Raw genomic sequence first — 14660 nt, forward strand, 5'->3', positions numbered from 1 at the left:
TGAGCCCACCTCAGACCCCCCGCGCCTTGGCCATACCCCCGAGATCTACCTCACCCACCTGCTCTCACGTCCAAGGTGAGACCCCTTACGACCACTCCCGCCTTGGCCATCCCCCGAGATCTACCTGCACCCGCCTGCTCTCCGTCAAGGTGAGACCCCTCAGACCCCCCCGCCCTTGGCCATGCCCCGAGATCTACATCACCCGCCGCTCTCCGTCAAGGTGAGACCTCCCCTCAGACCCCCCGCCTTGGCATCCCCGTAGATCTACCTCAACCCACACTGCTCTCTCGTCAAGGTGAGATCCCCCTCAGACCCCCCGCGCTTGGCCCATGCCCGAGATCTCCTCACCTGCCTGCCTCCACGTTAAAGGTAGACCCCCCTCGACCCCCCAGCCTTGGCCTATACCCTGAGATCTAGCCTCACCTGCCTGCTCCCCGCAAGGTGAGACCCCCTCTCACCCCCAGCCCTGGCCATCCTGAGATCTACCATCACCTGCCTGCTCCCCGTCAGGTGAGACCCCCCGTCAGACCCGCCCGTCTTGGCCATCATCCTGAGATCTACCTCACCATGCCTGCTCCCCATCAAGGTGAGACCCCACCCTCACCCCCAGCATTCGTCATTTCTCGAGATCTAACCTCACCTGCCCTGCTCCCCGTCAGACCCCCCGCCCTGGCCATTCCCCGAGAATCTAGCTCACCTGCTTCTCCCCGTCAAGGTGAGACCCCCCTGCAACCCCCGCCCTGGCCAATCTGGAGATCTGTACCTCACCGCTGCTCCCCATCAAGACGGCCCCGCTCTAGACCCCCGCCCTGGCCATCCCCGAGATCTACCTCACCTCCTGCTCCCCGTCCAGAGGTGAGAACCCCTCAAGACCCCCCCGCCCTTGCCATCCCGAGATCTCCTCAACCCCCAGCTCTCCGTCAAGGTGAGACCCACATTTCAAGACCTCCCCCGTCTGGGCCATCCCTTGAGACTAGCTCACCGTGCCTAAGCTCCCCGTCAAAGGTGAGACCCGCCCTAGACCCGCCTTTGGGACCATCCCCAGAGAATCTACCATCACACACGCCTGCTTCCATCAAGGTGAGACCCCACCCCAAAGAGCCCCCCCCCTGGCCATCCCTGAGCATCTAGCTCACCTGCATGCTCCACGTCCAAAGGTGAGACCCCCCTCAGACCCCCCGTCTTGGCCTACCTGAGATCTAACCTCACCTGCCTGCTCCCCAATCAAGGTGAGGGACCCCTCCTCACCCCCCCGCCTTTCGTCATTTCTGAGATCTACCTCACCTCCCTGCTCCCCATCAGACCCCCCTCAGACCTCCCGCCCTTGACATCCCCAAGAATCTACCTCACCCGCCTGCTCCCAATAGACGCCCCCGCACCTGGCCATCCACGAGATCTACATCACCCGCCTGCTCCCGCGTCAGACGCCCCCAGACCCTCCCCGGCCCTGGCCCCCCGAGGATCTCGACCTCAAACCTGCCCTGCCCCCGTCAGGATGAGACCTCCCGCCACCCCCACTGACCCCCGAGTGCCCACAGGGGACGCTGCAGAGTTCGTGGAAGAGACAGCGCTCCAGGCCGGCTGAGCATGGGCCGCCCTGGTCCCTGTGGCTGTCAAATTCCCTCTTCGACCTCATGCCTGGACGAGCTGGCCACTTCCCGGCATGGGGTCAGCGAGCCGAGACCCCCCTGCACATTCTGGAAACCCAACAGGTGGGGGCTGCAATGGGACAAGGCCTGGCCGATGGGCGGAGGCTGGGGACAGGCACTGGGAGGCCGGGGAGCTGGCGGGAGCAAGGGAGTTAGGGGGTGGGAACCGTGGGGCCGGGAGAACGGGGGCCGCAGGGTGTTGGGGGGCTGGGGGAACCGGGGGGGCCTGGGAACCCGGTGGGGGTTCGGGGGAGCTGGGAGCAAGGGCGTTGGGGCCTGGAGGCCAGCACCCCACATCTCACCCCGGCTCTGGCCGCCAGCCGACTGCTGCGGTTCTGGGTGGCGTCGTGCGGAAATAACCCCAGCTGCTGTATCGAGCGTGCGGGGTGCCAGAACAACGAGACGCGCCGCCTGAGCGTCATCAGCACAGAACCCTAGATCGACCGCCTTGCACCGCTGGTCAGCACAGCGTGGGGCGGGTGAGGACCGGCATCCAGGACAGCCCCCGGCCTTGTCCCTCCAGGCGACAAGACTGGTGTCCGGACAGGCCCCCGCCCCCCCTAGCAGAGACCATTAGGTGTCCGGGACAGGCCCCGCCCCTCCCCTGCAGGATCTGGTGTCCGGGACAGGCACGCCGCGCTCCCCCCGTAGAGACCCCAAGTCCAAGGACAGCCCCGCCCCTTTCTCCAAGGGACCCCGGCGTCGGGACAGGCCCCGCCCTCACCCCGTAGAGACCCCAAGCTCCAGGACAGCTCCGCCCTTCTCCCAGGGACCCATCGCGTTGGACAGGCCCGCCCTCCCCTGGAGAGACCTGGTGGTCTGGGATAAGCCCCCTGCCTCCCCCGTCTCATGGCCCTCCGCCCCTCCGTGGGACCCCTGCCCCCCGTCTCATGGCCCTCTGCCCTCACGGACTTCGCCCGTGAACAAGCTGCTCTCTCAGCCAACCGTGAGATCCCGCGCTCAAGAGCTGGTGGACGTCAACGTGAGTTGCGAGCTGAGGGGCCAGCAAGCCTGGGTTCGCTCCCGCCGCAGCCCCTGCTCTTGGGTGTCCTGAGGCCATGTGATGATGCGGTTCTGGCGGGACCCGACTGAGCGTGCATCCACATCAGACAATTGTTCAGGGAAGTCAGGGCCCGGCCCCCTCTTCCTGGGATCCCCAGGACTACAGCAGCCAGTAACACAGGCAGGGTTATTGGGAGTAGGAACGCAGCGTAAAGCAGAGCGGGAGGGGACAGGCCAGGACCCCGCAGGCAAGTTCCTTCGGGGGGGGGGGGGGGGCTTAACGACCCCAGCTATTGGGGTTTCCCCTGCACTGCACCCCCCAGCCCAAACTGAAACCAAAAAATCCTCCAGGCACTCTCGTCCCCCTCCCCCTCGCCCCTACCCTTTGTTCCAGTCTCGGGGCAGGTGTGAATTCTCCCAACCCCATCCCCCCTCAGGGAGTTACAGTTCAAGGAGATTCGTCCCATCCCCATATCCCCCCTGCAACCTTCCCGGGTCAAACGTGCCCAGCTCCCTGCTCACTGATCCATCACACAGTGGCTTAACACAGGGCAGTTACGGTCCCAGGGGCTGGCTTTTCTCACCTCTCCGGACCAAAGCAGCCCAGGATCAGAGGACTGGGTCTCACCCACCGGTAACACTGAGTCTCACAACGATTCCCTCAGACCACTCCCGTTTCCCAGTTCCCCACCTGCGCCACTCGGCAGAGGGATGGTGTGGTAGAAACCCAACACCCCAGTAAAGGCCAAGGTTCTCTACGATCCCAGAGAATTCAGGCCCCAGAGCCAGGTCACTACACACGTCAGATCTTACCCCCATCCGCTCGGTGCCAACCCTCTAGAATCTTGACAGTCGCCTATTTGACCCACAGCCCCCCGCCCGGCGACCCCTCCTGCCCAGGTACTACGTGGAGTTTCACCAGGCCCCCCCGGCCACCTACCAGGAGCTGAACTCGGCCCTCACCGAGCTATCCAGGATAGGGCGCCCCGGCGCCCCCCTTCTGACCCACAGCCCCCCGGCGCCCTCCTCCCAACCCTCAGCCGCCCCCAGGGCCCCTTGCTGCCGACTCGCAGTCCCCACCAGTCCCGTCTCTCCCCACTGCAGAAATACTCCTCGGACCTGGACTGCTCAGCAGCGCTGCAGGAGCTGTACGGCTACATCAAGAAGTACTACGACCAGGTAGGGGGCAGGCTGTGGGGCAGGGGGCACCGTGGGGGGCGCTACGGGGCAGCGGTGACCCCCCGCTGTGTGTTGCAGATCATCAGCGCCCTAGAGGAGGACCCTGTGGGGCAGAAGATGCAGCTGGCCTGTCGGCTGCAGCAGATCGCGGCCCTGGTGGAAAACCAAGTCACCGCCCTGTGACTGGCCCCACGCCTGCGCCACGGATCCCCCAGTTCCCGCCCCACGTCGGCCCAGCTGCTCCCCCCCAACGTCCCCAGATCTCAGGGATTCCCCCAGTGCCTTAGGCAAAGCTGCAAAGGGGGTTCACCCCCCAAGCCCTTCGGGGTCCCCCCAGCTCCTGTCGGGAGAGCTGTATGTCTGCTCTAGCTGCCTTCAGCCCTCCTGGGGGGGTGAGCTGCCCCTGACCCCCCCCCGAGATTCTGGGGTGCAGGAGCCCCCTTCCTTCAGGCTTGGGGTCCCCCAGGCAAGTAGTGCACTAATCTGGGGTGTTTGTAGCCACCCCTGCTTTGTACAGAGCGGTGCTAATGACCCCTAAGAACCCCTATTTCGTACCCCCCTGTACAGGCCCGTAGCTTGGCCTTTGGATGTGAGTTATTTTCAGCAATAAAAACTCTTTTCAGAAATTGGGTCTCTGGCCCTTTAATTGGGGGGTGAATTGACCACCTGAGCCAGTGAACACCTCTCCTTATGGGGGACAGGTCCCGTGCCCCCCCCCCCGAGCTAGCCAACACCCACTTCCACGGGGGGACAGGCCCCATGCCCCCCCTGAGCCGGCCAACACCCCCCCATGCGGGGGACAGGCCCTGTGCCCCCCCAAGCCAGCCAACAAGCTCCCCCTACGGGGGACAGGCCCCATGCCTTCCCCCCGTGCTGGCCAACACCCCCTGCCAGCCAACAGCCCCCCCTCCCCCCCACATGGGGGACAGGCCTCATGCCCAGGACCGGCTAGGGTTTCTGGCGCCCTAGGCGCCGGGCCATTTCACCGCCCCGTGCATGCGTGGGAGCCGCGGGACCGGCAGACCGTCCGCATAGACACACATAGACCGACACACACAGAGGGCACAGGCCTCGTGCCCCCCACGAGCCGGGCAACCCGTCCCCCCCCACACAGAGGGCACAGGCCCCATGCCCCCCCTGAGCCGGCCAACCCCCCCCACACACATGGGGGACAGGCCCCATGCCCCCCCTGAGCCGGCCAACACTCCCCCACCCTGGAGACAGGCCCTGTGCCCCACCCTGAGCCAGCGAAAGCACCCCCCGACACAACACACACGGGCACAGGCATACGTCCCCCCACCGAGCGGGCAAAGCTTCATAATCTCACCGACCTCCCCCCCACAGAGGGCACACAGGCCCCATGCCACCCCTGAGCCGGCAAAACCCCCCCCCCCACACACACACATGGGGAACAGGCCCGCCATGCCCCCCTGGAGCCGGCCAACCCCCCCCCAAAACGCACGGGGCAACAAAGCCCCGACCGGCGAAACACCTCCATGCATAATATCCCACACACATGGGACAGGTTCCCCATACCGACCACCCCACCCACCGGAGCCAGCCAACCAACCCCCACCTCTGGAGACAGGCACTGTGCCCACCCCTACCGCGACCCCGCGCCTCCGACACCACAGAGGGCACAGGCCTCGTGCCCCACCGGCCGGGCCAACAACCGCCCCCCCCCACAGAGGGCACAGGCCGTGCCCCCTGAGCGGCCAAACCTCTCACAAACTTATCATAACACACATCATCGCACGGGGCACAAGCCCCGGAGCCGGCCAACACCGCCACACACAATTGGGGGAAGGCCCATGCCCCCTTGAGCCGGCCAAACACTCCCCCACCCCTTGGGGAAAGGAAACGGGCCTTGCCCCACCAGAGCCAGCCAACCGTCCCCCCACACCACACAACCGCAGGGCACAGCCCCATGCCCCCCAGAAAGGAGGAGAGGCCCGTGCCCCCGACCGGCCAACCTCCCCCAATAGCTGTAGACAAGCCCCATCCCTAACTCTACCGAACCGGTCAGTGCCCCCCCCCCCCCGCCACACCACACGGGGGCAGGCCCAATGCCCACCCCAGATGCCCAGCCGGGTCCCGTTGCCATGGGGCCTGGATTTGAGAGCCAGCGCCACCTAGAGGCAAAAAGCCTCTGCCCCCTAAATTCTCCCCTTCTTCAGCCAGTGAGCAATAGTGGGGCTTCGGGGCGCATTGGGCTTGGGAGGCGAAGAGAGACGTCTGGCCTGGCTGTGCCCTGGAACCACCCCTTACACACCTGGGTGGAGTCCTCAGCTCCCGGTAGCTTTGCGAGCGAGAGAGGAAGTTGCAAGGAGACCCCCTCCACTCACCCACTAGAAATAGCAATAGAACTCCTCCCCTTCCCGAGGGTTTCTCCACCCCAACGATGAAGCAAGCAGCTGATTCCTCTCGCCCACCGCGGGGGTGCACATGCGCTCGGGCGCAAAATGGAGAGCGGCTAAGAAAGGGGAGGGGACAGTGGGGTCAAGGGGGCTGCCGGAGGGAGGAGAGGCGGGAAGCGAAGGCTTGGGGGGTGCGCCAGGAAGCCCCACCCCACCCACTGACCCTCTTTTACCTCTCGCCCCCCCAGGTCCCAGGCAGCTCCCAGGGCAAAGAATACTCAAAAAAGAAACACAGGTAAGAAAAGGGACTCAAGAGCCAAACGGCTTCTAGGTGAGGGGGACTGCGGGTCGGGAAGTGAGCGGGTCTACCGTTGACTGGGCGTACCCACCCAGACTGAGCCCACTGCCCTGGTCTCAAGGGCTTCCAGCCTCATCCCCTTGTGATGGGAGGGGTCTGCTTTGGGGGTCTTAAATTCAGGCACCCTGACCCAAAGGGCGGCTGGTTCGGGGGGGGGGGGTTATCAGGGCTCCCTGGCCCTGGGGGGCGGGGCTTGTTCATTGGGGGGGTATCAGGGTCCCTGGCCCGGGCGGCTGGTTCGTGGGGGGGGGGTTATTCAGGCTCCCTGGCCTGAGGGGGGGGGCCACCTGGTTCATGGGGGGGAGTATCAAGGCTCTCACTGCCAGGGCGGCTGGTTCGTGGCCGAGGGGGATAATTCAGCGCCCCTGGCCTAGGGGAGGGGGCGTTAAGTTGTTGGGGGTGGGGGGGGGCTTGGTGCCGGAGTGCCCCGTGGATTCCTTCCCCTTGGGCAGGCCCCAAGCTGCTGGGAGCTATTTTTACGCCAGCTTGGCGTGGGTTGAGGTCACTCTGCTGAGTCGGGGGCACGGTATCCCAGCATGCAATACAACCACCCAGATATTGGCCAGCCCTAGCTGGAGCCAAGTCCCTCCTCTGTGGGACCACCCCAAATCTCCCCTTCCCAGGGTAGCCCCCCCTTGCTGCGTGCCTGGGAACCCCCAGAGGTGGCTCATCCTCAGGCTGGTGCCATGGGGGAATGCTCGCCAGGATGGGAACGGACTCAGGTATGCAGGGGAACGCTCTGCACACCCGGGGGGGCCATGTCCCATCCTTCACGGGGGTCCAACTAACCCCTTCCGTACTATCTCCCCAGGGTGCCCCAGTCTCCCGCAGCCCACAGAGCTTCCCCCTGCCCCAGCGCGCTCTGGCCCTGCCCCCCCGGCTGGGGGCACCTGGGCTCCGGATACGAGGAGCAGGAGGACCCCAGGGACTATTGCAAAAGGTGGAAGGTCTGGGATAAACCACTGGGTGTAGGGGGTAGGGTTGGCAAAGGCCACCTATGGGGGCTAATTTGGAGTGCGGAGAGGACGGGGGGGGCATGAACCGCAGGGAATGCCATGGGGAGGGACGTACAAGGGAGGTGGCCACAGGCGGGAATGTACCACGGGAGGGGTGGGGTGGGATGCCAAGGGGAGGGACACCAAGGGGGAAAAAAGGGGTTGGGGGCCACAGGGTGGGGATATACCACTAGGAGAGTGGGTGCCATAGGAGGGATGTCCAGGGAGGTGGCACAGGACAGGATGTACCACGGGGAGCGGGTAGGGTGGGATGCCATGGGGAGGGATGTAACGAAGAAGGTGGCCACAGGGCGGGTGATGCCACTAGGAGAGGTGGGGTGCCATGAGGGAGGAATGTACCAAGGGAGGTGGCCACAGAGGAACGTAGGGGATGTACCGACAGGGAGTGGAGTCGGGGCCTATGGGATGTCTCATGGGGAGTGAACGTACCAAAGGAGGTGGCCAACAGGGAGGAGATAGTACTATAACACAACTACGTGGAGGGGTCGAGGAGGTGGGATCGCCATGGGAGGGATGTACCAAGGGGTGGGCCACAAGGAGGATTACCATGGGGAAGGGGTGGGGAAGTGCCACGCAGAGGGATGTACCATGAGGAGGGGCAGGGGGCCACGCAGGAGGGATGTTACAACAGGGGCAAGGGGATGTCAGCAGGGAGAGCATACCATGGGAGGTGTGAGAGGATGGGAGGGGACATTCCACATCGAGGGGCGGGAGGGTGCCACAGGGAGGGGCGTATCACATGGAGGCCGGGGGAGGGGCGACCAACAGAAAGATAGTGAACAAGTGGGTGCCCACAACATGAGGGCCTACCATGTGTAGGGGCGAAAGGGAGGTTTCCTGTCCATGCACCCAAAGCAATCTCCCCTTCAGGGGGAAAGACGCGGGGGTCATGGGGCTCTGACCCCCCCGGCGCAAGCGCATGATGCCCCCATCCTCCCCCCGACAGGCTGTGCTGTATTATGGAAATGCTACAGATTGGGGACAAGGACATAGGGGATTCTTCTGTCAATTTCAGTGGGCAGCAGGTAAGCCAACGTGGTCCGAAACTCGGCTGGGGACGAATATCTGCTCACAACTGCTTCTGGCTCAAGGACTGGGGAGAAGTCCAGTGAGGTTGGTGGCCGAGTGGGGAGGGGCCCGCAGATTCGACCTGGGTTTTTCTGCACTCACAACTGAGCTTCTGGGGAGAGGAATAAGCACGTGGAGTCTAGTGGTTAAAGAGCCGGGGCGGAGGGAAGAGGCGCTGTGGAGACAGGCGACGTCTCAGTGAGGTAACTGTCTGAGGTGCTCCTAGGAAGCGAACTTTGGAGCGTGAGGAGTTTAAGTGGTAGTATAGGCAGGGGGGGGGGGGGAGGCTGGGAGCCAGGACGTCCCTGGATTCTTCTGACTCCGGCATTGAAATCTCTTGGGCTGAGGGAGTGGGAGGGGGACTAGTAGCGGGTTAGAGTGGAGAGTGGTTTGCTTAGGAAAGCCCAGACGCCTGGGTTCTGTCCCTGGCTCTGAGAAGGGGGACGGGAAAGTTTAGTGTGTATAGAGGTGGTGCGGGGGGGGGCTTGGACCTGGACTCCTGGGTTCTCTCCCCACTCTGGGAGGGGAAAAGTGGGTTAGAGGCAGGAGAGCAGGGGCGAGACTGAGGGAGCCCAGACGCTGGAGGGCTCTCTCCACAGCCATCAGGGAGCCGGGAGGCTCTGTGGGGCATTATTCCCCCACCCGAGGAGCGAGAAGGCGCGTAATTGTGTGGGGACGCTGAAGGTGGTGAAATATAAGTCGTTCCCACAAGGAAGCATGTACACCGAGACAGCCACATGGGAAACTGTATATCAACTGAGTCAATCTGATGAAGTGCTATCACCCACTCCTCCCCGCGGCCAGCTGAGCCTTGCGCTCACCGGCCGGCTACCTACCCACCACCATCTGGCTCCCACCTCCGGGCCATAACTCTAACCACCAACCCCCACTCCCCTCCCAGAGCTGGAGAGAAAACCCAGGAGTCCTGGCTCCCAGCCCCCCTGCTCTAACCACCAGCCCCCCTGCCCCTCCCAGAGCCGGGGAGAGAACCCAGGCGTCCGGGCTCCCAGCCCCCCTGCTCTAACCACCAGCCCCCACTGCCCTCCCAGAGCCGGGAGAGAACCCAGGCGTCCGGGCTCCCAGCCCCCCTTTCCTTGATACCTGGGCCCAGATGTCTGCATGGTGCTGGAGGTGCTGGGGCACCAGCTGTTGAAATGGATCATTAAATCCAACTACCAGGGCCTGCCCCTGCCCTGCGTGAAGAGCATCTTGCGCCAGGTACAGGGGGCCGAGCCCCCACTGTCACAGGGGGGGTCAGGGCCCCCAACTCAGCCAGGAACACGGGCTGAGCCAGAGCTCGTCCGTACAGAGACCGGGACCCCTCAGCCGGGTCCATCCTGGGGCTGGGCCCCCCCGTCTCCCCAGCCAGCCCCACACTGACCCCCCGGCCCCTCCTCCAGCCTGGGTCCGGTGTCCGGGCAGGGGTCACCTGGGCCTGTTATACTTAAAGTTCTGCCCAGGGTCTTTCAGGGGGAATGAGGCGAAAGGCCCCATCAGTGATACAGGTGTCAATTAACCCTGTGTCATATGTGGGGGGGAGAGTGTGTACACGCACACACACACATTCACTCACACACAGACACACACACACGTACACACTCATATACACGCACATAGACTCACTCATACACACATGTACATGTGCACACACGCGCACTCACACGGCTACTCTCATACTTGACACACACACACACTTGCACATAGACTCACTCATACACACGTACACGCGTGCACACACAGACACGCACACACACACTCATACACGCACATAGACTCACTCATACATGTACACGCTCGCGCACACACTCGCACACGCACACTCTGTCTTTTTCTTACCAATTAGTTACTCTCCCAACTGCACTGGCCGGTGAGTTAGATGGGGGAGGGGATTTAGCCGGGCTTCTGCCGATCCTTGGGGGGCTCAGCTGTCCCGGTCCATACAGCCCTGTGCGTGCCCCCAGATGCTGGGTTTGGGGGTGCTGGGCGGGGCTCAGCTGTCCTAGTCCGTACGGCTCTGTGCATACCCCCAGGTGTTGGGTTTGGGGGTGCTGGGGGGAAGCTCAGCTGTCCCGGTCTGTATGGCCCTGTGTGTGCCCCCAGATGCTGGGTTTGGGGGTGGTGGGCGGGGCTCAGCTGTCCCAGTCCGTACGGCCCTGTGCGTGCCCCCAGGTGCTGGGTTTGGGGGTGCTGGGGAGAGGCTTAGCTGCCCTGGTCCGTACTGCCCTGTATGTGCCCCCAGGTGCCGGGTTGGGGGGTGCTGGGGAGAAGCTCAGCTGTCCTGGTCCGTACGGCCCTGTGCGTGCCCCCAGGTGCTGGGTTTGGGGGTGCTGGGGGGAAGCTCAGCTGCCCTGGTCCGTACGGCCCTGTGCGTGCCCCCAGGTGCTGGGTTTGGGGGTGCTGGGCGGGGCTCAGCTGTCCTGGTCTGTACGGCCCTGTGCATGCCCCCAGGTGCTGGGTTTGGGGGTGCTGGGTGGGGCTCAGCTGTCCTAGTCCGTACGGCCCTGTGCGTACCCCCAGGTGTTGGGTTTGGGGGTGCTGGGCGGGGCTCAGCTGTCCTGGTCTGTATGGCCCTATGCGTGCCCCCAGATGCTGGGTTTGGGTGTGCTGGGTGGGGCTCAGCTGTCCTAGTCCGTACAGCTCTGCGTACCCCAGGTGCTGGGTTTGGGGGTGCTGGGGGGAAGCTCAGCTGTCCTAGTCTGTACGGCTCTGTGTGTACCCCCAGATGCTGGGTTTGGGGGTGCTGGGCGGGGCTCAGCTGCCCCGGTCCGTACGTCTCTGTCTGTGCCCCAGGGGCTGGGTTTGGGGGTGCTGGGGCGAGGCTCAGCTGCCTTGGTCCGTACTGCCCCGTATGTGCCCCCAGGTGCTGCAGGGCCTGGATTACCTCCACACCAAGTGCAAGATCATCCACACGGACATCAAGCCGGAGAATGTGCTGCTGTGTGTGGGCGAGGGCTACGTCCGGCGCCTGGCGGCCGAGGCCACCCGCTGGCAGCAGCTGGGCGGGGCACCCCCCTCCGCCTCCGCTGGTAGGGCCCCCCCAGCCCCGGACGCCTGGGTTCTCCCACGGCGCTGAGGGGAGCAGGGGCTGGTGGTCAGAGCTGGGGGAGCTGGGCCCCGAACACCTGGGTTCTCCCATGGCACTGGGGGGCAGTAGGGGCTGGTGGTTAGAACAGGGGGAGCTGGGAGCCAGGACTCCTGGGTTCTTCCACGGCTCTGGGGGTGGGATTGGGGGCTGGTGGTTAGAGTGGGGGGAGCTGGGGTGCCCAGACGTCTGGGTTCTCCCACGGCTCTGGGGGGGAGTGATGTCTGGTGGTTAGAGCGGGGGGGGCGCTTTTCTGAGAATCTCGACCTCATCTCCCCCACAGTGAGCTCGGCCCCCCAGGGGATGGAGGTAAGTTCTGCGTGGGGGCGTTGGACGCCCTCGCACACCCACTGCCTCACGCACCTGCCTGGGCACCTGCTCACTCTCTCTTCCCCAGTGGGCACACGTGTGTCTGCCTGGTTCCTTCCTGGCACAGCCCTTTGCATGCTCGGGTCCTTCCCCGCCCGCCCGGCACGGCCCTTCGCACGCTCGGGTCCTTCCCCGCCCGCCCGGCACGGCCCTTCGCACGCTGCTCCGCTCACACACTTGGGCTGCTGGTCACACTGCACCGGGTGCTGGCTTTGTCCCCATGTGTGGCCTCGTTCACTGTGTGGCTCCCCGCCCCGGGCACTAACGGCCTGGGGGGGGGGCCCCCTTGGGGGTCCGGGGGAGTGACATGCAGGCTGTGCTCCAGATGGCAGGGGTGCCTGATGGGGGGGCTCGGAGGGTTCCGGGGGGGGGGTAGCGTACCATGCAGGCCGTGCTCCCAGAGGGGGGTGCTGATGGGGCGGCACGAGGGGTCGGGGGGCATACCAAGGGGGGGGGGTGCAGGTCGTGCTCCAGATGGCGGGGGTGCTGAGCGGGTCCGGGGGGGTGTACCCATGCATGGGTCGTGCTCGATTTCGGCGGGGGTGCTGAATGGGGGGCACGGGGGGTGTACCATGCAAAAGCCTGTGCTCCAGGATGTCGACGGGGGTGCTGATGGGGAGGCACGGGGGGGGGCGTACATGCAGGCCGTGTCCAGATGTCGGCAGGGGCGCTGATGGGGCGGTCTGGGGGGGCGGCGGTACCATGGTAGGCCGTGCTCCAGATGTCGGCGGGGCGTTGCTTGATGGGGGGCTCCGGGGGGGCGTCACCATGGCAGGCGTGCTCCAGATGTCGCGGGGGTTTGCTGATGGGGTGTCCGGGGGGCGACCATCAGGCCTGGCTCCAGATGGCGCGGGGTGGTTGATGGGGCGGGCACGGGGGTGTACCATGCAGCCTGTGCTCCAGATGGCAAGGGGTGCGTTCGATGGGGGGGCACGGGGGGGTCCGGGGGGCAATACCATGCAGGCCCGTGCTCAGATGGCGGGGGTGGCTGAGGGGGCTCGGGGGGCATACATGCCAGGCTGTACTCCCAGAATGCCGGCGGGGGTGCTGATGGGGGGCACGGGGGGGGGCGTACCATGCAGGCCGTGCTCCAGATGTTCGCGTGGTGCTGATGGGGGGCTCGGGGAGGGGGTCCGGGGGGGCGTACCATCGCAGGCCGTGATCCAGATGTCGGGCGGGGGGCCGCGTGATGAGGGGGCACGGGGGGGGTTATACCATGCAGGCCCGGTGCTCCAGATGTGGTGGGGGCGCTGATGGGGGGGTCTGGGGGGGACGTACCATGCAGGCCGTGCCTCCAGTTCGGCGGGGGTGCTGATGGGGGGGGCTCGGGGAGGGGGTCCGGGGGGACGACCATCAGGCCCGTGCTCCAGAATGTCGGCGGGCGGCTGATGGGGGTCCGGGGGGGGGCGTACCATGCAGGCCGTGCTCCAGATGTCGGCGGGGCGGCGCTGATGGGGGGTCGGGGGAGGGCGTACCATGCAGGCGTGCTCCAGATGTCGGCGGGGTGCTGATAAGGGGCGGCTTCGGGGGCGTCCATGCAGGCCGTGCTCCAGATGTCGGCGGGGGGTGAGAATTGGGGGACTCGGGGGGGCGTACCATGCAGGTAGGCCGTGCTCCAGATGTCGGCGGGGTGCTGGATGGGGGGGCTCGGGGGGCGTACCATGCAGGCCGTGCTCAGATGTTTCGGCGGGGTGCTGATGGGGGGCTCCGGGGAGCGTTACCATGCAGGCCGGCTCCAGATGTGGCGGGGGTGCTGGATGGGGGGGGATTCCGGGGGGGCGTACCATGCAGGCCGTGGCTCCAGAATGTCGGGGGGGTGGCTGATGGGGGGTCGGGGGGGGCGTACCATCGGCCGTGCTCCAAGATGTTCGGCGGGGGTTTGATGGGGGGATCGGGGGGGCGTAACCATGGCAGGCCGGTGCTCCAGATGTCGCGGGGGTGCTGATGGGGGGCTCGGGGGGCGTACATGCAGGCCGTGGCCTTCCAGAGTTCCGGCGGGGGTGCTGATGGGGGGCTCGGGGGGGCGTACCTACAGCAGGCCGTGCTCCCAGATGTCGGCGGCGGTGCTGGAAGAGGATGGGGGGGTCGGGGGCGTACCATGCAGGCCGTCTCCAGATGTCGGCGGGGGTGCTGTAGCCCGGACCTGTCAAACCTCCAGGGCCGGTACTGCGGGTCTGAAGTTGGTGAAGTGCTTGTGCTGAAAAGGGGGGGGGGGGTGAGAACGGGGGGAAGCGACCCCCAGAACAGCCCCTCCGACCCACAAGATCCTGGAATCCCCACTACACAACTCAGCCCCCAAACTCACAAGATCCCAGAACCCCACCCCTTAGATTCCGGAAGTAACCCCACCCTATCCTTAGATCCCACCCACAGGAACCCTGCCCCCCATAGTGTGGACCCCCCTCACACCAGCAGGCGTTGCCCAGGTCGCGATCTTCACTCGGACGGCGGTCGGCAGTTTTGGGGGTCCAGGGGGTTGCAACCAGGAACTCGGAGGCCACTGAAACGGAGCTGGGGGGGGCAGAGGGGGGTGGAGGCCTCATGTCCTTGGTTAGACCCCCCCCTTGCCCAAGCCCTGCG

At 65.3% G+C, this 14660-nt stretch overlaps 2 protein-coding genes across 2 annotated transcripts in view; both read left to right on the forward strand.

Annotated features, from left to right (window-relative positions):
• The window catches only part of PLXNB3 (plexin B3), a 47719-nt gene extending 45632 nt beyond the window's left edge, over positions 1–2087 (forward strand). The window contains 2 exon segments of the mRNA XM_075071306.1: positions 716–855; positions 1970–2087. Of these exon segments, the coding sequence (XP_074927407.1) occupies positions 716–855; positions 1970–2087 (258 nt within the window).
• Positions 2088–7251: 5164 nt separating this feature from the next.
• The window catches only part of SRPK3 (SRSF protein kinase 3), a 9044-nt gene continuing 1635 nt past the window's right edge, over positions 7252–14660 (forward strand). Inside the window, exons 1-4 of the mRNA XM_075071307.1 lie at positions 7252–7267; positions 9741–9847; positions 11490–11655; positions 11995–12020. Coding sequence (XP_074927408.1) covers positions 7252–7267; positions 9741–9847; positions 11490–11655; positions 11995–12020 — 315 coding nt within the window. The remainder of the gene's footprint in view (positions 7268–9740; positions 9848–11489; positions 11656–11994; positions 12021–14660) is intronic.

The sequence above is a fragment of the Chelonoidis abingdonii genome, chromosome 11 (assembly GCF_003597395.2).
Source record: "Chelonoidis abingdonii isolate Lonesome George chromosome 11, CheloAbing_2.0, whole genome shotgun sequence".
NCBI classification, from domain to species: domain Eukaryota; kingdom Metazoa; phylum Chordata; order Testudines; family Testudinidae; genus Chelonoidis; species Chelonoidis abingdonii.